The sequence below is a fragment of the Lissotriton vulgaris genome, chromosome 2_1 (assembly GCF_964263255.1).
Source record: "Lissotriton vulgaris chromosome 2_1, aLisVul1.2, whole genome shotgun sequence".
NCBI lineage: Eukaryota > Metazoa > Chordata > Amphibia > Caudata > Salamandridae > Lissotriton > Lissotriton vulgaris.
Genome location: NC_141687.1, coordinates 1,868,537,967 through 1,868,561,936, shown reverse-complemented (window position 1 = coordinate 1,868,561,936; position 23,970 = coordinate 1,868,537,967). Strand labels below are relative to the sequence as shown.

At 45.0% G+C, this 23,970-nt stretch overlaps 1 protein-coding gene across 1 annotated transcript in view; it reads left to right on the top strand.

Annotated features, from left to right (window-relative positions):
- The window catches only part of CERS3 (ceramide synthase 3), a 351,845-nt gene that overhangs the window by 298,565 nt on the left and 29,310 nt on the right, over nt 1-23,970 (top strand). The window contains exons 7-9 of the mRNA XM_086958063.1: nt 9,334-9,462; nt 13,935-14,041; nt 14,689-14,842. Of these exons, the coding sequence (XP_086814189.1) occupies nt 9,334-9,462; nt 13,935-14,041; nt 14,689-14,842 (390 nt within the window). The remainder of the gene's footprint in view (nt 1-9,333; nt 9,463-13,934; nt 14,042-14,688; nt 14,843-23,970) is intronic.

Below are 23,970 nucleotides of genomic sequence, written 5' to 3'. Positions count from 1 at the left end.
ATTTTTGTAAATTTTTCCTTTTCACAATAAACAAAAATGTTACTTCCCCATACATCTTTTGTGAACTTGGGAATATAGGTTTTAGCTTGCCACACTAGATCTCATATATGCTACTTTGAGGTTCGGTGCTTGTGGTGGATTGCATGAATCCCCGTGGTCAACCTATAGGGCCCTCGATTCCCCCCTCGACAATTAGTGGTTCCTACAGATCCAAAATAAAAATTCTGCCGCAGCCTTGTCACGGGGTAACAATGCATCAGTAACTTGATGCTGTAAAGTCATAACTTATCACTTTGTTTACGAAGACTCCAAAAGAGAAGTTGATTAGTCGTAAGGTTGAGTTTACTTCCTGACCACACTTCTCCAACCCAGAATTACCTCCAACTGATTCTGGCCCAATCCTACTGTTTTTCAAAAGACCAGGTTAATCGATATTCTGCATTTTGACCCAAAGTTTGGGGAATATCAAACTTCCCACATGAAAGCAAATGGCATGAAAAGTACATTACTTCCATGTTCTCTATTCGAACAGGAAGTTTGAGGAACGGGGAACATTTTCATGAAAAAGAATTTCAGCGAATGTGTAGTGTTGGCCTCTCAGAGGTATTTACTTTTGTAAAAGAAATATTTCTGTTAGCTCTTCACATAAATAGTCTACACAGACTCAGCTCTGTTGAAGGACTGAGTTGAACCCTCTCATGTCCTGGAGGAAAACCTGTGTCATCATTTACAATTCATACTGGGTATTCTGAACCTCTCAGAAGTTAAATAAACAAACGCTCAGAAATTCGAAATCCTCAGTCTTTGGGGGTTTCACTGCCTTCGCAGAATGATCCTGTGAAAATAAATCAAAATATCTTTCTTCTCAGCATTTCTGTCCATCTCCTAGATTTGTTTGGGTCACTGAGCAGTTTCAGAAAGGTTTGTTGTTAAAATTGCTCTTCTTCAGGCTGGATACTGTGCTATGGCACTAATGATAATAGTGTACTGCATTCCTCTGTAACTAACGTGCTACCTTTACCAGACTGACGTATGCCTGTTTGATGCACCCTGAGTGATGGAAAGGCTAAAATGGACTCAACAAGATAAAACACGGATATGTCTCTCTTGAGAGTTGTCAACTTACTCTAAGTTCCTTTTGGAGCATTCGCTTTTTATGCAATAGTGCTCTGATTGAGGATTTCCGGTTTGCAAAGGACTTTTGGCTAATAAGCCAGAATGGGATAAAGGTGCTTTGCATGGAAATCAGAGGAGGTGACAAGCGTTTGCTCTGCAGCAGATTTCATTACATCAGTCCAGTAGAAACGTATTTATAGACCATGTATTTAATCCCATGTGCCCATTCCCATATTGAAGGGGCTTTATCAGATCTCCAATGGCTGACAATAACACATTTTGCAATTAATTAACCCATTGCCACCAGACGTCTGGTAGTTTGGAGGCCTCCCCGCTCCTCTATCAAGCCCTGAAGGGCCATCTTTGGGTCAGCTGCCACCTGTCTACCCACAATCTTGGAAAGAATCAAGTCTATGCGCTTCCAATATTGCTGTATGACTGGGCATGGGAATAGTAGAAGGTACCCGGCGCAGCCCTACATTTACGGAATCTTGGATAGAGGCCCTTCTTGTTATTGCATGGTTTGATTGGGCTTTAATACACCCCCTGCAGGTATTTCAACTGAATGAATCTAAGCTGCATTGATATTGGCAGGACTTGATAAGTGATCTCTGCTTCAACTCAATCTGCATCATCCAAAGTACCTTCATATTGCACCTGTCCACACAGTGCTAGTAAGAGATCAGGCGTGTTGGCGAAGAGTGTACGATAGATCCTCAATATACCCAAATTCGAGAGCTGATTATGTGATCTGAGCCTCTAAGGGATTATAGTGTGGAAGGCAAGTTAGCTCCCACCGATGCACTCCAGGGAATGATGGCACTGGAGGTACACATAAAATTGTGAATTATGCATACTGTGTGTTTCTAAAAGGTAAGAGCTTGTATTTTAAATGTTTGTTTTTATTGTTTACCTTTTGCTCCAAATGATGCATAACTGTGTTAGTGGCAGAACGGATTCTTCTGTGGGATTCCTTATGGATTCTTGCTATTGAGATGTTTAGTACGTAGTAAGCCATCTTGCTTTAAGATTTTTAGTAGAAAGGATATTTGATTTGAAAACTAAGCACGTGTTGACTGAATCAACATTTGTAGCCAGACCACTACTTTTACTCGACTTACTTCTAGAAGGCCATCAACTACAGCTACTGTTACACCGAGCATCATCACTTCCCAAATTAGCTAAGAATGTATTAGAATGCTAAAATGGCAAAGCCAGACTAACGGTGAGTTTGCTGATGGCCACATTTCAAAGTTGAAGTAGGAGGAAAAGAAGTCCTGATTGGGAAAATGATTGGAATTGTTAATTGAATATCCGTAGCATGTGTTGGCTGCAGATACACATACTATGCATACTCCTGGCATCGAGTGTTGGGCCTGTACTGTGCAAGTTGTTTTTCCTTGAGCAAGTTTTATGATCGACGTTGTGCGTCATCTCCTCCAAGTATTACACATGTTCAACGGCTCCTTAGTAAGTTTTTTTCCGCCATCGTACTTGTAAGGACTGCTTCACAGCTCTTGTAGATTTGATGCCTATGCGGCCTGCTGTGAAGACAAATAAACCAGAGATTCTCTGAACGAGATCCAATTGATCCGAGATGTTGGTAACCGAGTCTGTGACGAGCGGCACACACACACACCAGTCGACAATGCCATCTCCGGGTAATGGAGACGAAAAGAGACCTTTTCCGACTGTGCCCTTGATACGTGGCCAAGTATGCACACTCCAACACTCATGAGGTGTGTAATCTGTACTTATCACCAGAGCAGGGCCGGACTGGCCTTAGCGGGCACCAGGCAACCCCCCCCAACCCCCCCCGATCCCCCCCCACCCCGTGCGCCCCACAGGTGGGGACCGGTTTTGGGCCCCTGGGAGCCGTTTTTGTTACAGGACCGTTTTTGCAGCATAATCGGGCCTGTACCATAATCGGCTGAAAAACGGCCCGGGGGGGGGGGGGGGGGGGGGGGGCGAGGCGAGCACTTCGCCAGGGTGGGTTGTGGTTCCCAGTCCGGCCCTGCACCAGAGCACAAAGCTACAGACCTGCCATGGAGCTAGCAGCCGAGGTGGAGTTCTCACATTATAGCGCGGAAGAAATCAAGGCCAGTGGACCAACAGGAGGTGGGGTAGTCATCGCCAGCCCCCGCTATGTTGCCTCCAAATCGTCCTATGGTGATAACCATGCTCCGGTACATGTCGGGGACCACATCTCCATCACTGATTACAGTGTCTGGACCAAAGCGATGACATGTACTGGGAGTACTGTTGATCCACCACTTGCAAAGACCATATTGCACACACCTCCCCCCCCCCCCCCCCCCCCCCCCACTACACCACATCCCTCAGGCTCTGGTCGACTCCGCATGCATGCCTTTGAGCTGAGAGTGGACAAGAACCTCAATCTCATTCGGACGAGAAGGCCACATCACGGGGACGGCTCCAGCAACACATCGGCACCGAAGCATAAGTCTGCATCAACAAGCACATCAACACCAAAAGCTACTTAACAGACTTTAACCCCACATAAAGTATTGGATCCAAAAAACACTCTGGAGTGAGCATCTCGGAATTGAAACAACCCTTGGCTCCGATGACAGACAAATACCATGGCCACACTTCAGGAGAGAAGAGCCATACATCTGGGGTTACAAAGCCACGCACGGTTTCTGAGGACACTCCTCCAGCTCCAATGAGACAAAAGACACAATCTCATATGCCAACTGAGGAACAGAGCATAGTATTTGAGGGCCTGCAACAATTAATACAGAAAAAAATTAAAGAGACTGCCAAAACACAGGCGCAAGAGCAAGATCTGCCACTACCTTTACCAAAGAAGGTCGCACAAGAGCACATGGCCACAAGCCCAATTACTTTTAGCCGACCTGGATCCCCACAAACACAACCACCCTCTCTACATGAAGAGGAAGAAGGGTAGATCCCAGACACCAATTCATAAGGTGTCAGAAGACACCCAACAGAACACAGACCCGTTGAATGACTGCAACATGGCGCGTCCGGACCCAGAAATGAGCCCACCAGTACCATCAAAAGCATCACCACCGGATTACACATATCATAGTTTGTCAGAGAGTGGCAGAGTACCACAAGCTCCTAATGCACACCCCTGAGGAGCAAACAGATGTTTTAGTAGACACTTTCACACACTGAGCGCACTCTACAATACCTGCCCATGATAGGATCCGTACTGAATGTATCCAAAGAACTCGTAAAAGAGCCAGTCAAATCCAGAGGCTTAACACCTCTCATTGAGCGGAAATGCCTACTGTCACCAACTGACCCTATAAACATCAGAGGTCACCCCCCCCCCCCCTTTACCCCCGGACTCCTTAGTCGTCACAACTGCCAGGAAAAGGGCTGCAGCACTGGCGAAGAACCTCCTGCAGATAAAGCAAGAGGATAGATGCTGCAGGCAAAAGGGTGGTGACTGGTCATGCCAACCATTGGAAGATTGTCAACTTGGTTGGGCTACTTTCCCGCTATATCGAGCAACCTGGGATTAGATGTAGGAACTGATGCAACATCTCCAAGATAAATATAAAAAGCAAGAAGAAGACTTGGTGAAGTGAATTAGGGTAGGCAAATATCTAATGCTGCAATCAAATATTCACTAGATGGGGCATACACAGCTGTGAGGGGTGTTAATACCTCTATCATGCTACGTATACCTGCAAGGTTACGCATTTTGGGCTTCAACCCAGAAGTGCAGCAACACATTATGGACGTCTCCTTTGATGGGGAAAACCTCTATGGCCATGCTGTCGATATGCAGTTTTCTACAATCAAAACAGACACTGATACAGCTAAATTAGTGGGTGCCTTACAAGGAACACATTAAAAGCCACAGCCCCTTCGACATCACGAAAGTAGAGGAGACACAAAGCCTTCTACCTTTTGACAGCGCAGCATATCAATACCTGCAACAACAGGGCCACTAGCAAAACCATGGCTACTATAGAGGCGGATACAAAAACAGAGGCAGAGGTACACCCAAGGGGGCCTCTACACCTAAACAGTGACTTTCCCACATTTCCCCATCACAAAACACAAGTCGGGGAAAGGCTGCAACAATTCCACCAGTTGTGGCAAGACATAACATCAGACCAATGGGAACGACGAATAACCGGGCAGGGAAATTGCCTAGAGCTAACTCAACAGCCATCCAGTATCACACCAAAAAGACTCGTACTAAATCCACAGCATTTACATCTGCTGAAGGAAAAAGTAAAGGCATTATAACCCTTTCGATGCTGATGACGAGCTCAGCTCGTCATCACCCACGGGTGTCGTGTGCTGATGACGAGCTGAGCTCGTCATGGTGGCAGCAAAATTGCAAAATCCAGCACAGGGGGGGAAAATGGCCAGCAGTCATGTGGATAACTACAAGGGGCTACAGAACCTGTTCCATGGAAACATCTCAACAAGGGAGTCTGCTCTTTATTTCCTCATACCAAAAAAAGGACGGCTCGCCATGAACACTTCCATATGGTGACATTGCAGGACGTAATACCACTACCACAAGAGGGCGAATTCATGACTGAGTTAGATCTGAAAGAATCATACTTCCACATCTCAATCCACCCAGCACATCACAAGTACATATGGCTTGTGGTAAGTGGAAGTCGCTATCAATTCAAAGTGCTACCATTTGGGGTGACAACAGCCTCAAGGGTGTTCACAAAATGCTAACTGTAGTAACAGCAAATTGCGAAGAGAAAACACACATGTTTTTCCATATCTCGACGATTGGCTCATCAAGAGATCAACCAAAGCCTAATGTCTCAAAAACACTCAAAGCACAATAAACCTTTAACACAGTTTGGGCTTCACAATCAATGCTACAAAATCCAATCTCCAACCACTCCAAAAACAACCCTATCTTGAAGCAATACTAAATTTTGTATCGGCGACGGAATACCCTAATCCACAAAGGGTTCGCAGTCTCCAACACCAACTGGAGCTTTTTTTCTACATCACCTACCAGTCAACACAGTGATGCGCCTTCTATGGATGTCTTTATGGATAGCAATAGTACCTCATGCAAGACTACAAATGAGACCCCTCTAAGAGTGCTTAGCATCCCAATGGTCACAAAGGGAAGCAATATGGATGATCGAATGTTCGTTTTAGCCAAACTATAACAGGCACTACAATGCTGGAACACCTCCAACATACTGAAAGGAAGAGCCTTCAAGGACCCAATACTGCAAGTCACAAACATAGCTGATGCATCACTCATGTGTTTGGGTGCTCATATGAAAGACCTTGTGGTTCAGGGGCACTGGACCACACAATAACAGACATCACACATCAACATGTTGGAACTATTCGCCATTTACATGACTCTCAAAAGCATTCCTGCCAAAAATATAATGGGAAAAAATGTCTCTCTACTAGTAGACAATAAGACAACAATGTATTACATTAAGAAACAGGGAAGGACCCATTCCATTCAACTGGCACACACCATATGGAAATGGGCAAACAGTCACAAAGTCAACCTCCTAGCAAAATTCATACCAGCATAGAACAGTTCCATCATAGGCCTGCTAAGCAGGACACAGCAACAAGTTCACTCAATTGCTACAACAATACTTCCAATGGTGGGGAACCCCAACAATAGATCTCTCGCCACCGCTGAAAACTCACAATGCCAAAGGTTCGCATCAATACACCCACACCCTCAAACTAAGGGGAATGCACTATGGATGAACTGGTAAGGGATATTTGCTTACGTTTTTCCGCGTCTCCCACCCATTCTGTACTTGTCGGGAAACGTTGACTGACTTCATTAACCTTGATAGTACTTCACGAGAAGCTACCCAATTATCCAAACCTCCTCAGTCACAGCACTGGCAGGGGGAGACAACCAAACACTGAACAGCTCAATCTTGCAATCTGGTTCCTGAAGTCCTAGAGTTTAGATACTTAAACCGATCTCCAGGATGCATGTCAAATGTAAGAGGCCTGAAGACCGACCACAAGAGCATGCCATGCTGCTAAATGGAAACGGTTTGTTCACTATCGTGCATCACAAAATATTAATACATCCTCTCCAACTAGTAAATTACTTATTACATTTACAAACCGCATAGTTAGCATACACCTCAATACGCCTTCATTTGATCAGCCATTATAGCGTATCGACAAAACAGAACGCATCAGTCCCTTTTCCATATTCCTGTGATCAAAACCCTTATGGAAGGATTAAAAAGATTCATTCCATCTTGTACACCACCTGTACGACAATGAACTAAAACACTGGGTTACCAAAACTCAGAGGACCAGCATCTGAACCACTACATGACTGTCCAATACAATTCTTAATGTGGAAGGTGGCTTTCCTGGTAGCAATAAAATCCCTTCGAAGGGTCAGCGAAATACATGGGCTCACTATTGAAGAACCATGTTTTCAAGTGCTCCGAGGTAAAGTGCGTTTATGCACAAACCCAAAGTTCTTATCCAAAGTTAAATCACCTTTCTACTTAAATCAAACTTTGGAGTTACCAGTTTTCTTCCCAAAACCAGAAAATGTAGCAGAACATGCCTAACATACAGTTGATGTTAGACGTGCACTTCTTTATTATTTAGAACACACCAAACCATTCAGAAAAACACAACAACTGTTTATACCTTTTTCAAATCCACATAATGGTGATACTATCCATAATCGAGAATAGCACGATGGATAATCAAATGTATACAAATTTGCTATGCCAAAGCTAAAAGAGCATTAACAACCATGCCAAGGGCTCCTTCAACAAGAAAAAAAGGAGCCACAATGGCTTTTCTAAGAAATATTCCTCTCATTCACAATATGGATAAACCCACACACTTTTACAAAACACTATTGTGTGGATGTACAAGCCATACAACAAGCTCTAGTTGAACAAACGGTCCTTCGAACATTATTTCAAACAAATGCACCATCTCATGCCTAAAGCACCAGAGGGAGGGGCACAGCATTACAGTCTATGCATAGCATGTGTATCTGCAGCCAACACATGATACAAATGGAGTTTGTTACTTACCCTGTAAGCATCTATTCATAGAGTGTAATGCTGCTGGTTCACATGCACCCTCACATCTCTCTGGCAGGTATTAGATGGTGACAAATATACACACCATCAACCCCATGTTCAACAGCAAAGCTAACATAACAGACTATATCCCCAGTCCCTATATGGCAAGTAAAAAAAAAAACATCTAACAAAGGAGCCATTGACTATGCACAATACATCGAGGGAGAGGAGAGTCAACACACAATGCCAACCTTCCTCAGGGAAAAACGACTTGCAGCGTCCGAGCCCAAAACTAGATTGCAGGAATATGCAAAGCATATGAATCTACAGCACCTCACGCTATGAATAGATACTTACAAGGTAAATAACCTACACTTTATATAGCGCTTACTACAGTTGATGAGGTGTTGTAGCGCTCTTTGGCAAAATATAAATTGTTATTGAGAGTGGTGGACTTGTGCAGCTGTTAGTTGGAATTGCATAAAGGAGGGAAAAGTTTGGAGAGGGTTATTTGGGATTCGATAGTCATGGGATGAGTCGAGAGAGTGGATGTAGGGGGATAGTCTGAGGTTTAGGATCAGTCACAGAGTAGTGGTTTGAGGAGAGTAGTAAAGTAGAGGAAAAATATAAACTGTTGAGTGGTGGATATGTGTACCTGTTAGTTGGATGATTAGGGTAAAGGAGTGATAAGAGGGAAGGGTCTGGAAAGGGTTATTTGGAAGCCTGGAATACTATGAGAAGTTTGGAATGAGTCAGAGAGTGGAGGTAGATGGTTTGTCACTGTCAAAATAGTACTGGCCACCACGAAAATGTACACTTTTAAAAACATTGGTTGAATTTCCTTATACTTTCTGGTGCTTAAAAGTTGCCTTCTGTGGCAGAAAATAGTTGCAATAACAAATGCCATTTGAACGTTGGAGAAATATGCCCTTCTCCCTGCTCTTCAGAAGAGTGTGTATGTAAATTTAAACCACAGCTTGTTCTGTATGTTACAAAGCAGCGTTTTCTCTCATTTAATTTTAGACTTGTGTGATTTCCACAAAAGTCCATTATATTTTGAAAAATAACTTCAAGGCAAAGTGTTCGACAAACATGCATTTCAAACAAATGTTTTCAACATATTACCAGCCATAAGTTTCAAATTATTTACGTGTTGTTTTTGTTTCCATTCTGGATTCAGGATTTTAAAGTGCAAGTAATCCATCACTGTGCCACCATTTTCCTACTCAACTTCTCGTGGTGCGTCAATTACGTACGCGTAGGCACGATGACTCTGCTGGTTCATGACATTTCTGATTTCCTGATGGAGGTACTGTGCTCTCAGCCACTTTTCGTTCTTGTCTTCTAAACTGTTTTCAAATGTTTAGTTTTGGGACATTCAGAAAGGTTCCATGGGAATGCATTCCGCCCGTTGTTTACCTTTGGCTTTGTAACTCACATTTTTTGGTTTCCTATTTGCTGGCTATATATGCCTTGGGCCGGGATGTCCAGGTTCAGTTCACACCTCCCAATGAGCAAAGCCTTTTCACACTACCTCTCCTTGTATTCTTCCATGAGTGCTTCGTTCTATAAATAGGCCTATAAATCTTGTTCTGATCTTGTCACGTTTACTGCCCTTTCAGTGACAAAGGTCAATTGACAGGCTTTGTCTTCGGAGGCAGCTTGGTGTTTACTTTTCTTTCTCAGACTTCAAAGTGAGAGAATTTAAGTGACAATCGTTTGGATAGTGCGGGTAGAGGAAAGGTTATTTTTCCTAGCACACAGCATTTAAATAAACTATGAAAGAATATCAGACTATATCAGAATTAGCAAAGCACAAATACAGCACATGTTCAGTTAATTGTGACGTGTGTTGGAAACAAATACTTTAATGTGATCAAAACAAATCAATGCTCTAGATGATGCCATTTCCACACATTATCATTTGGGTGCTGTATAATTTTATTAGTAAAACTGGATGTCTGTGAAAATGTAATGGTCATTTCAATTGAAAATATGTTGCCTACAATGGCAGTGTTACCACACCATGCATACTGCACACTACACCACTCCACTCTGCACCACTTCATGCCACTACACTACTCTGCACCACTCCACTTTACACAACGCCTTTGTGTCACTGCATTCTACTCCACTATGCTCCACTATGTGCCTCTCTACTCTGTGCCAATGCACTCTACCCGACTCAGCTCTACACCATTCCAATCTAGGCCACTCCACTCTACTCTGTACAACTCTACTCAACACCACACCACTCCACTTTACAACTCTGCATGATTGCACTCTATGCCAATGCACTCTACTCTGTACAACTCCACTGTACGCCCCTGCACACTATGCCAATACACTGTATTCCACTCTAATTTACTCTGCACAACTGCACTCCATGCCAGGGCACTCTACACCCTTTTATACCATTACTCTTTGTCCATGCACTCTACCCTGCACCACAGCAGTCTACGCCACTTCACTCCACCCTGGACCACTCCACTCTATTCTGAAACAATCTACTCTGCGCTACTGCACTCTATTCCACTGCAATCCACTCTGCACCATTGTAGTCTATGCCACTGCTGTCTACATCACTCTACGCCACTGTACTGTACATCACTGAACTCTACGACACTCTACTCTTCAACACTGCACTCTGCCACTGAACTCTACACTACTGCATTATATGCCACTGCACTCTGTACCACCACTCCACTCTGAACTCTACGCCATTAGCTCTTGCATAGACGAGACTTATTGGCTCTTCCAATACTTGTTTATCATGATCCTGATCCACACAAGAGAAATTAAGTGTATGGTAGTGAGTTTTTTAGTATAGACCCTGCAAACATAATTGCCTAAATTGTTTCTGAGAACTTAGGGCTAGATGTACGAAGAATAGTAATAGCGATTACCAAATAGCGTTTTTTACTAATAGATATTTGGCAATCGCTGTTACTAATGTACAAAGGTGTTATTTCGTCCATATTTCTAAAATAGTGATTCGTAGTGGGTCGGAAATTGACCTACCTCATGAATGGTAATGAGGTAGGTAACAATTTGTCAACCACTACGATTTGCTACCGTCACAAGGATGGTGGCCTGCTGAGGTCAGCAGACTATCATGTCTGTGATTGCTCTTTTAAATAAAGCATTTTTTTAAACAAAGCCCATTTTCCTTAAAGGAAAACTGGCTTTGTTTAAAAAGAAAAAAATGAAACATTTAAGTTTGATTTTTTTTCTATTCTCAAAGGGAAAGGGGTCCGAAAGGTACACTTTCCCACTTGCGAATAGGTTACAACGAACCTTGAGTTGGCATTAAAGTGTGAAGGTTTCGCCACTGCATTTCGGTCACAAAACATTTCATACATACCAATGCTAATTGGTGTGTGGAAGGGACGCCCTAAACACACCTCCTCCTAATGCCAATTCACAAACCCAAATTGCGATTCAGTAACAGGTTACCGAATTACAATTGTGCCTTAGTACAACCGAAAAGGCATATTTGCGTTTGTAAATGACCTGATTCTGCAAATCTGGTCGTTTGCCAACGTAAACATGTTTCCTACAACTATCCCTTCGTGTGGATTTGTTGCTGGTGAAAGGCGCCAGACTGTGAACACATGGCGAAGGTGTTGTGTGACCACAAGTTGTACTTTCAGCCAGCCCTGAAATTTTAGACAGCACCACTTTGTATTCCTTGGTTTGCAGTTGCATGCTAGTAATATAAATATGGGCCTGTAAATGTCGGGTACTAAGTTTTGTTGGTTAAAACCTGTGGCGGAAAGTGTTGGCATGACATGGGACCTGCTGGTAGCTATGTAGTGTGAGGTTCTGTAAGCAGTTAACCCGGGCCCCGTGTTCCCTAGAGTTTGTGAACCATGGCTATTAATGCAGCACACAATATGATCTCAGCATGGCATTGCATCCCCTTTCACCCAGAGTGGACCCAGAGTGTGTGGCAGGGGCGGCCTTAGGCATGTGCAAGTTGTGCACCTGCACAGGGCCGCCACGCCAATATATATCCTTAATATAATAATCCTCTGAGAATGGATACATATTTGTGTGGCGGCCCCTGGCAGGGATTTGGGGGCCTCCGGCTCTGTTCCACTTCCAAACACCCTGACCCCCATTCTCCCCCTCCCCATCACCCCTTCCCCCCTCTTCAGGGCCCCGCCTGAACCCCCTCTTCCGGGGCCCCCTACCTACGCTGCCTGCCCAGGGCCGCCATGAACCTGTGTGTGGCATGACGGGGCGTGGGCAGGCCGGCCTCCAAGAGTTTGCTTGCTGTGTCCTTCTCAAGAGGACAGGGAGGTGCCGCACCCCTCCTGCCAGGTTCTGCTGGGCGCCCAGCCAGGGCAGCTGGCACACCAAGAGCAGTGCCGGAAATGCAGCGAAGGAAGGGAAGGGTGGCAGATAAAGCCCCGTGTGATGTGCAAATGTGCTCGGCCCTGGAGTGACTCACTTCCACGCTGGGCACCTGCCAGGCGTTCAGGGCACAGCTAGTCAGTGGCTCTCTTGTGAGCTTTTTTCGTTTTCTTAAAGCAGCCCTGCTGGCAGTCGTCCTTTCTAACTAAGTTTGCACAAGGATTGATTTTTATCAAGAGATAAATAACCAAATGCAATTAATCAGTGCTTCGTTAGCTACACAGCATAAGACTCCTTACATTTTAGGGAGAAGGAGTCTGTGCAAAGCATGTGGCCTACAACCGAGCGCGCTACAAACCGACATGTTACTTCCGGGTAAGAGACGACTTGCTGCTTGAGTACTTTAGGTACACACCGACCCCCCTCCCCCCCCGTCTCCCTGGGTAGGCGCTTCCAGTAGGATGTTTCAACTAGTAAACACATAACATCACTATTACAATGCACCAGAGCACATATACTGGCCTGCCCCTCCATTGCCCACATGCCTCAAGCCTCTTGCCTTCTGGAGGTTAAAAAACCAGCTAAGGTGTAGTCTTTGCCCTGGTGGATTGTGGGTTTTGGGGAGGGATCACGAAGTCGCCTCGAAATGTAAATCTCCACTTCGAACTTAAACAACTTGCAAAATTCGCACCCAACACTGGATGGCAGGAGTGGGCACAGTGTGTGAATCTATTGCACTTCAAGCTGAAACCGATTGTGACAGGCACGTAACCGTTCCTTCTTCAAAGGCCCACTGGTTAGCCTTTTCTTGAAAGCAGCCATATAAGTCATTCCTAAATACACGGGGCCAAGCTGGTTAGAGAGGAAGAGATGGATCCCTGAGAGCATGTTACCTGCACAGGGAAATGTTGGTTCCGAGTTGTCCCTTCTACACCGTTCATGCAGACCAGTCGCTGCCTGTATAATGGATAAGTATTTTGATGCAGTTTAGTTTTCAGTTTTAGAAATCTGATGTTTCACCTCAAATTACCTAAAGTTTACTATTACTAATCATTTTGCCTCCCGAAAGCCTTACCCGGCCACAGGCTGGGGGCACGGCACGATTAGTGGATGAATAATATTTTGGGGAAGAGTTGGATGGAATAGGAATAGGAAGAGCATGGTTTTATGTTCTATTAAAAACCTCGAAGTGTTTCAAAAGGAAAAGAAAAAAAGGTGGCGGGGTGAGGTTTCCTATTGCTTTTAAACTTCATGAGTCAGAGCCAACGCCTTGCTGTCTCCACTGAGTTTTAAAATAAACCGATGATGCATCGTCTAATATGGACAATTGTTATCTTACGGCATTGCTGCTTTTTTTCTTGAATATTGAATGCATCATTCTGCAGGCATGTGTAAAGTGTTTGTTTTTTGTGTTCTGCGCAGGCTGCTAAGATGTGCAGTTATGCTGGCTGGAAGGCCTCCTGCAATGTCTTATTCGTCATCTTCGCTGTCATGTTCATCATCACGCGACTTATCATTTTCCCTGGCTGGTGAGTGGACGCAAGCTTTTTATGACATTAAAGTAACCCTCCTTGCTCTTCGGAGATTGAATGTATTTATGAGAATGGAAAAGCTCTGGTTGTGATTTTAATTACTGATCCAGTCCAGACTGGGTTAAATAACCTAAAAAGCACTTAAGTCTTCCTCATATGTTCTACCCTTGATCACATAGGCCCTCATTACGAGTGCCTGGGGAATGGGCTATTATTTCCCCACCAGTGGAATTACTGATAGAAGGGGTATTGGTAATTCCATAGCCATGTGACATCTGACTCATTACAAGTTTGACCAAGAGGGTCCACTAACAAATGAGGAATTACTGATTCCCCATTAAATCCTCATATTGGCCGGAACTTTCACCTGTATTTTCAGCAGCCAAAAAAGTAGGTCTCCATACAGATGGGGTGGCTAACTTACGTTACCAGCCTCCTCAGAATTAAGTGGCCACTTATAATAAGGGCTTTAGCATTCCACGATTTTACTTCTCTGTGAAAAGCAGACCCCTCCCCCCCAGCTTAGGGGCCACATTGGGAACCTGCCTACATATTTTTTTGTAAATGCTTTGATTGACATTTTAAGATTAGTAGTTATCTGAGATTTTCAAAACATTTTCCACTCCATTTTCTTTGTCCTATAGGATTATCTACGCCACAGTGGTGTACCCGCTGTACATCTGCCCTACGTTCTTCCTGTATTACTTATTCAATACGATCATGTTCACCCTGCAGACGCTGCACATCTACTGGAGTTACCTAATCTTCAAAATGGTTAAGAAAGTGCTTACTGGAAACGTAAGTATATACTACATGCACTCCATCCTGCCCCTGAGCAGATAAAAAAAGCTCTTAGTAGCAGGTGCAGGGTGTGGTCACCACTGCCATCCTGTGGTACTGATGCTGTCAAGAAATGGGCCAGCTGTGGTGCTGACAATGTCCTACTAACGGAGGGATGATGTTAAAATCTGAAGGATTTATGTGCACGTACAACTATGTTTTTAGGTCTGGTGTTAGCCAAGACCTTTTGATTTGACAATAATTGCATACATGCACCTGTAGGGGCTTTCAGTCATTCCACATCTTCCATTGGTCTGTTGTGCTATTCACATTTTCTTCCACCTATTACAGCATGGGACAGTGCATCAGCCCAGCAGTGGCGGCTGCCACAAACAAAAAGTGGTGAGGCCAGGGGAAGGTGCACTGAGGGGAGTTTGGGAGGGGGAGTGCAGATGGGAAGCGCGGGTGAGTTAAATAATTAAAAAGAAAGGAAAACATACCTGCAACTGCCTGTCGCCTTTGTTCTTCCTTGTCCCAATAGACACTGGGACTACATCACAGACTCCCTGGGCCAATCCCCGCACTGCTCTCGTGTTCTACTCCGACTATGAGAGCAGGACGAGGGTTAGCCTGAGCAGGCTGAAAAGACTCGCCCCTCAGGACAGGGAGTCTGTGCTGTTTCTCTAGCCCGGCTGTTGAGTTCAGCGGGGTTAGAGAAATCTATGTGCGCATGTGCCTGAGACGGTCGGCCAAAACACATGCACACTTAGAAGTGCACAAGCTGTCCTCATCTCCCCCTCACTTGCCCCGGCTCCTCCCTACTGCATGCTGGCTCAGCCAGCAGCAGAAAAATAAAACCATGAAAGAGTATTTTAAAATTTTCAGGTGCTGGCTTTGAGCCAGTAGAGCGACACGCCTCCACCATTGCGGAGTAGCCGCCCCTGCCGCCCAGTACAGCCATTGGCTACCTTCACTGTGAGTAGCAGCATGCTGCTCATTCACAAGGAGCACATTAGCACACAAGGGAATAAATGCTGTGGCAATTTTTGTGGATGTCTATTATTTTAAGAACCATAAGAACAAACATTTTGTTTGCTACCAGCTTGTTTATAAATACATATATGTTCACGAAGCACTTGCAGCTCCTGCAACAGAAAAGTGTTACAAAAACCATGATGAAACAAAATGATTTTTGACAAAGCAAAAAGGCTAACAGCCAATGTAAAACTTTTGGCTTTGCCAGTGCTTGCTTGTTCTGGTTTTATAGTGAGCTTGTCTTCAAGAAATGGTAGGTGCAGAGAATTTTCTGTCTTTTCGAAAGAGCCTTCAGAATGTGTAGTTTTGCTTTGCACTTGGAGATGTAACTGGAGAAATAGCTTAGCAGTTCCTGGCACAGTTTCTAAAAAATATTGCACTGCTGGGAACCGTACCAAGACCAAGGGCCTTGTTTGGACTTTGTCACGTTTGTGATGCAATATCCCATCTGCCAGACGTCCCTCTGCCATGCTACAAGTGTCTTAAAGCCAAGACGGAGCCACTGGAATGATGCACTTTTGTGACTGCTGCCTTTTCTGCATAATTGTGGGTTTAATACATTTGCTGCATAATCTATCATCTGCATAATCCGCAGATTTTAACAAATTCGTTTCCAGCTCAGATGGATCAAAAGTTACTAAAAGCACAGGAAGATGTGTAAGGTGTTTAGCTAAAGTTGACTGGTCCCCCATTCTGTTGTGTATTTGGGTGTAATAATGAGGTTAAAGTTTTGTTCTGTTTAACTTTGTAGAAATGACAAAATAATGGAGTAATGCGATCACAATATGTGACACATTACGCTGCATAATTGGACTTTTTGAGGCATGTGTGTCTGTAGATAGACATTCTTATCATAATCATGCCTTCTAGAGTTGGGCTCAGATGTGTGCAAGTTGCTTTTCTTGATTTAAAGTCTTAAGAGTCACAAGGTACTGTGACTCCTCCTTTTGCTGTAACGCACATTGTAACAGTCTCCATTGTTAGATTGTTTTCCACCGCCATCGGTATATGCCTTCTTCCTGTCGGTATTGCTTTCGATCTGGTTGCATTCAAAGACATCAACTTTGTATGGGTGACTCGCATTGACTGCACCCCTTGTAGGCCTTTGCCCTTCAGGGTGCTACTTTCTTCCTTAAGCGTTTCACCCACATCTTGTCCACTCGATGATGGAACGGTCGCCTTTACGATTTTGTCCTCGGTGTCATGCAAAATTTCCTCGCACTGACCTTCACCAGGTGTGTAATCTGTGCCTCGCCCCCGAGCATGTCCAAGAAGAGACTTTGTGACCATCGGGCTCAATGTCTTGAGATGACTCGGAGCATGGATGAAACACCAGACCTCTTTAGACCAGAGGACCTCGAGAAAGAACTACACGCACAAGCATTGGGTGCAAATGAAGAGACCTTCTCCCACCACGATAGCTCTTGCTCCTAGATCGAGGTGCAAGAGCTCACTCCAGCTCAACCAACGAGTTGTGAGTACTATGCCCCCACCACCTCGTCATCGACCCCAGCAGGCCACCACAAAGGGTCCACTGCCCATTCCAGAGAGACCTAAAGCCATTGCCTGGCCATCACACCCTTTGAGCCATGGTCGGCACCGGGCGTCTGTTTCAGATACCACCAGTCCTAGCTCGGTGCCAAATAAATCATGAAAGTTACATGCTTCAGACCAGACTACTTCTGCCTTGGTGTCGAGTTGACCTTTGAAGCTGAAAACTTTGGCATTGAAATACCACCCGATATCAGCACTGCAGCTAGCTGCTTTGGAGCTTATAATGTCTGGCCCAAAACCCTTTGCGTTGAAGCCGAAAATCTTTACACCCGCCAAAGCAGTACATGGGTTGGGGACTGTGGAACCCGTGCTTCAGAGGATATAGGAGGAAATTGACTCTAGACAAAAGCACATTTTGCTCCACCCTGATACTGGATGGATAATTGCAAGACCCCCACACACTAGTGCCTAACCCTCCAAGACAGTTTTGTTTCGAGAAGGCTTGGATGTTCCAACTCCACCCAAACACAGAAGATGGACAAGACCACAAGAAACCCTGTGCACATCATCCCACCATCTACACTGGCTCCACACCATACACCTTCGCCATCCGCTTCACTGGCTGCTCCTGCACCATATTCCGTGGAAGGGTCATTACATTCTAACATAGGGTGGAGAAGAGAGGGACACATGATAACCCCTGGGGCACGGTATGCAATCTTTAGCACGCATTTTTTACAATGCACTACCATTACCACGCATCTTTTACAACGCATGCCAATAGCGCTTTGGGGCGATCTGACATAGGGAATGGATAGTGAATAGGTTAATTTACTATCCAATAACCTTCCCTAGTGTCCACGGGGACTGGTGTTGGAATAGTAAATTAAACTATTCACTATCCAGCACCCAAAGCACTATGCGTTGTAAAGGTATTGCGTTGTAAAAAATGCGTGGTAATGGTATGCGTGGTAAAAGTGTGCGTGCTAACATCATACATCCCTGGGGCACATATGACACCGAAGCACCATGGTGAATAAAAAATATAAAGCGTCAGCTAAAGACCCCATATATATCAAAGGTCAACTTCCTCCAGACTCTTTGATTGTGGCAACTGCAAGTAAAAGATCCAATTGACAAACCTCAGGTGAGCCTTCTCCACTAGTTAACAAGAGTAAAAAGATTGACGCAGCTGTAGAGAGAGTGGCTGCCCAATCCAACAATCACTGGCAGATCACAAATTCTATTGGCCTCCTCTCTAGATACAGTAAGGCTCACTGGGATGAGATAGATGGAGGAGATACTCCAATACCTCCCAGATGAACATTTAAAACCAGCATATCAAACTGCCTCTGAGGGAACATTAATATCTAATACCATGATTCGCTGTGCCCTCACAGTGGCAAGACTAACGGCCAGTTCCCAACTCTGACAACTGCATCCTCTCTGTAGCTCCTTTGGCTAGAAGGACCTGCATTCCTGTTGCAAGATTGAAAGATGGTCCTCTGTCAGCCATCCTGATGGTGGTGGAAGATGCTGTGGGATGAATATGAAGGAGAGCATAACCCAGAGGAACACTTTTCAGGACCTACTCACTGCCGCTCTTCTGGTCAGACCATTGTTTGATTACCTTCAGCTTAATTTCCCCCCACACCCAACTCAGCCATCCTCTTTCCGGGACCATAGCAGAATATGGTGCAAAGTCACCTGTTCCACCCTGGCCTCTGCCCTCGCCGGCTCCCTGCCATGGGTAAGTGAGGATCTGGATCTTGATGTTACTGGCTTCAACGACTGGCTCTCCTCTGCACTTGATAAGGTTGCCCCTATCCAACCCTTAGTCTCATCCAGACTAAAAACATCCGCCAGTGGTTTACTCCCACGCAGTGCTCCGTAAAAAGTCAGTGCAAAAAACAAACTGCAGCGAAACTGGAGATTCACTTATAATAATGAGGCAAAAGCTACCTACAGAGCCACTATCAACAACTTTCATTGAAAAAAACGCGCTATGAAAGACTACTATGTTAAGAAGATAAACTCTGCCAGCAACTCTTCCAAATACCTCTTTTACAATTGTAAAAGTGTTCACTAAACCTGCCACACTGTCTAGTAGGATTCCCCCTACGCAGGAACTCTGCGATGGCCTCTCAGACTTTTTCTATGATAAAATTGTGGATATTTATTCCACTTTCGACCCCACCCAGCAACATCCGGAACAAACCACAGAGGTTTATAATGTCCACTCACTCACTTCCTTCGCCCCAACCCCCCTAGAATTTGCTCTTCAAAAAAGGCTCACCTGTAAATCTGGTTCTCCGAAGGACCTCTGCCTGGCTTCTCTTTTTAGCTCAATTGCCCCTCTCATCATTTCCCCCCATTCCCCCCCCCCCCGCCCGAATACCCTATGGAACACCTCTCTACAGTCTGGAATCTTTCCCTCTGCCTGGAAACAGGCCATGCTAATACCTATTCTAAAAAAACCTGATGCTGACATCTCTGTTTTTAAAAAATATCGCCCCCAACTCCCTCCTACCTAAACAGGCTAAGGTTCTCAAAAATAGTCCAAGAGCAACTTGCCACCTATCTTGAAGCCGGCCACCTTCTTCATGACTCTCAAACTGGTTTCAGATCCAGCTTTAGCACGGAGACTGCACTGTTGGAGGTGTCGGAATAAATCTGTGAATGCATGGACATAGGCGATGCGGCAATGCTAGTGCTCCTCGACTTTTCCGCGGCATTCGATACGGACTTCCTTTCATTTCTGTTTCTCTCCTTTTAGTCAGTCTCACATATGAGCAATGCCTTATGCGTGACCTACCGGGTACTGTTGGAGCCTGGTTAGTCTACAGAATTGGGTGAGTCCCCATCTATGTACCTCTGCTGCAGCACTGAAGTGCCACAAGGGCTATAGTTGACATTAGCTCACTGAAGGCACTCACTACGTGTAACTGTTTTAATTGTTTTTAGAGTCCTCCGTGCAACTGCGTTACTTGTTCACCACTATTGATATGTCAGGGTCGCCAAAAGTCTATACCTGTTGTTGTGTACCATATCAGCCTGAAATATGTTACATTTTGTCTCCGCATACAGGTAGATCCAGGTCTTAACAGGTCTACTAACAAGCAGATAATTGGTTGATGTGAGGATAATTCCATGTCACCATATTTTTAAGTGTAGATAGTCTCATCTCTCTGGTCCTGATGAATCGCAGGTAGAATATACTTGGAGCGAGAAACATGTTGACCTTCACTGATCAATAAGGACACTCTAACCCGACACATTAAACTTGGACGAGAGCCTCATTGCTTGTTTTTACTTCGGGTAGGAGACACCCAGAATAAAGTTTGGCTTTCTTGGTACTCTGATCCCTATTGTATCCACCTCCCCAAAATGTTACATCTACACAGTTCTTGCCCCTCACCCCCACTTCACCATACGGCCATTGGAAAAAGATCTCCGATAAAGTGCCCCTACTAGAGGGAGCCCATTGGGTATTGCACCATCGACCCAACGAGGAGCAGCCCAGATGATGAAGCAGGACTCCTGAAAGGGTGTGTTGAGGGCATTACAATCCAATACATGGATTCCCAACTCGAACCCCTGTTGGGGTTGAGTTGGTTCCGGTCTCCCTGACTTACACTTCGCCACTGATGAACAGCATGACCTTCATCTTTGAATCTATTTGATATGGTCGCCCATGACATCTTGGTTGAGAGACTACTCTGCCTCGCTATCCAGCGCTCCCCCTTATCCTGGATCAGATTATTCTTAACTAACCGCACTCAACAGGTTTTCCTGCAGCCTTTTGTTTCCGGGGAGAAACCTCTGAATTGCGGCATCCCTCAGGGCTCCGCACTTAGCCAGCGGGGGTATGTAAACGTTAAATAGTAAAGGGCTAAGGTAGTTGAATCTTGTGGAGTCCGAGTGATCTCCTACGACTACGCTGACTGCACCCAATTAGTATTCTCACTCAGGGACCATTCTGAAGCTACCTTCTCCAATTTCAGATGCTGCTTGCTCAACATCTCTTCCTGGATGGCGCTTAACACCCTCCAGCTTAATTCAGATAAAACTGAGGTACTATTCTTCAATCAACCTAGCCCTCCCCCTCCTTCCCTCTGGTGGCCATCAGAAATGAACCCTCCGGAAACCTGTGACCTCGGCAGGAACCTAGGTGTCCGGTTCAACAACGAACTTTCATGTAAAAATCAAATTGACCAAGTTTCTGCAGCCTGTTTCGGAAAACTCCACATGATCTGAAAAATGTCCCCCTAGCTCCGTAGGGACTCTCGCCGGACCGTTGTTCACGCACTTATCACCTCCCATCTAGACTACGCAAATAATCTGTATGCAGGGTCTCCTTGAGTACCTGATCAGACGGTCCAGAATGCAGCGGCTAGGCTGATATACAATATTCCTGATCGCCACTCGATCTCCCCTTACCTGAAGAAGCTCAACTGGCTTCCAGTGGCCAAAGGCATCCAATTTAAATCATGGTTCTGGTTTTTAGATCGCTACGGAGTTTGCGCCCGGCTTACCTGAAAGCTCGGCTCATACTTGCCCAGTCCAGCCGCGCTCTTAGATCCAACCACCTGCGCCTCCTTGTCAAATCCCCCCTCCCCCCCCCCGCTTTTGCCATGCTAGAATGTGTGCCGTGACCTTAAGACTTGGCTCTTCTCCAGCGCCTAAAACCACTGAGTTTAACCCCATCCTTTGCCTGTCCAAGTGCCGGACACCCCCATTGGGGATAGCTGCGCGCTATATAAGCTCCTAAATAAATAAATAAATACTTGTTCAAAATGGTTGCTTGCCACATTTGAAGGACATGGTAGATTCTGCCTCCTACAGGGTGGCTGTGTGTCTGGAAGGACAAACTAAAAAGGTCAACTGTTTGCAGGTGCTTGGGACGGAACTGTTCACTGCCCCACTTCGTGCTGTCTGTGAGTACCTCACCACAAAAAGGCTGTAGGGTCTGCTAGGCTGGCTGCATGGTTGGGGGCTGGCAGCACTTAAAGCACCTACAATGGCCACAGAGGTAGTGAAAGTGCTGGCAAAAATGGAGTGTTGGAGCAGATAGAACCAAGTAGCACACTGTGGCCCTGCTGTCGAGGGCTGAGTCCCCATTCTTGGCAAAGAGCCTGTCCATTAGGGAAGATTGGGCATCTCCAGAGAAGCCTCTTGTCTCTAGAGTGTGACACTGGTACCAATTGCCCAGTCAAGGCAATCTGAAGTATCTAACTCGCAGCAAATTGTGAATTTTGACACATGGCTGCCATCCTGAATGACTTGATAATGGGTAGAAAAAAACAACCAACAATGTATTAACCCTCAGTGCTCATCAATATTCTCTCAAAACAAATCCACTTATTTTCTTATCTGCTTACATTCCTCCATTCACACTTATCACACTGCAAGCCATATTTTTTGTAAAAAAGTATCTCCTCCTTTATTACATATGTTCCTTTTATATTCATATATCCATAGAATACCATTTAAAACATATATGCACACACACGCACGCACACACACACACATACAACATCACAGGGATTGTTTCCTATAAGTAAAACCAGTATTTATAACCAATTTCTTCTATCAAAATCTATTATAGTCACGTATTGAACAGCAGATGATTTCCTTTGTACTTCTGGCTATTATCAATTGTATTTATCATAACGGGTAGGGCACAAGTCCTCCGGTATTGCAGGTAGCACTTGAGCAACGGCATCACGAAGATCATGTGTATATCAGCCCAATAAATATCTGGCATTGACAGACCTTAATGCCAGACTGGTGGAGGAAAACCTGCATTTCTGAAAATGTTTGAGGCGCTTGGACTCTCAGGGGGTGGTAAAGAAGGGGTTTGGGTTGGCCCTTCTTTTGGCAGCTGCACCACTAAGCTTTCTGGGATCAAGTGCTGTGTGACGAAAGCCAGGTCATGTAGCGCGGGGCTACAGTGTCTTGCTATCTGTCTATTTACCAGCAGTCTGAAACTTGACTTTGCTCATGTTTTAAGAGGTGTGTTTGTGAGAACCTCATTAAAAGGCAACAGGTCCTCATGTATTCTTGAGCCCTAAAGGTGCACCAGAGGGAATCAATAGAATGAAAAACTGATGCAGGATACCTCTGCAGAACGCTAGAATTTGCAGCGGTTCTGCCAAAGGACCAAGAAACTCCCAGGCGCCCTGCAATGAGATTCGGAATCTGCTCCGATGGAGTTTAGGGGTGAAACCCAAGTGGCCCGTTTAGGCCATTGAGAATGGTGGAAAGGGGTTATGACTTAGTTCATGACTTCGACCATGACAAAGCTCTTCCGCAGGAGAAACTTTTCCCTTTAAGTTTGACCAGTCTTGACGTGGAGTCAAGACTGAAGAGCATGAGGGGTAGCTCTGTATCCACACCTGGTGGCGCAGAATGTAAGAAATTAATGTCATTGTCCTTAGGTGGTGCTTATATGCATCTCTGCACATCAATTCTGGAGCGGATCAATGTAGGCACAGAGCCACACGACACCACCTACCTGTGCACAGTGATGCTACTTGAAGATTTTCAGATTCAATCTGGTTCCTAGTGAATTTTCAAAAGGTGAGGAACCTATGGTTAAAAGTATCAATCAAAAA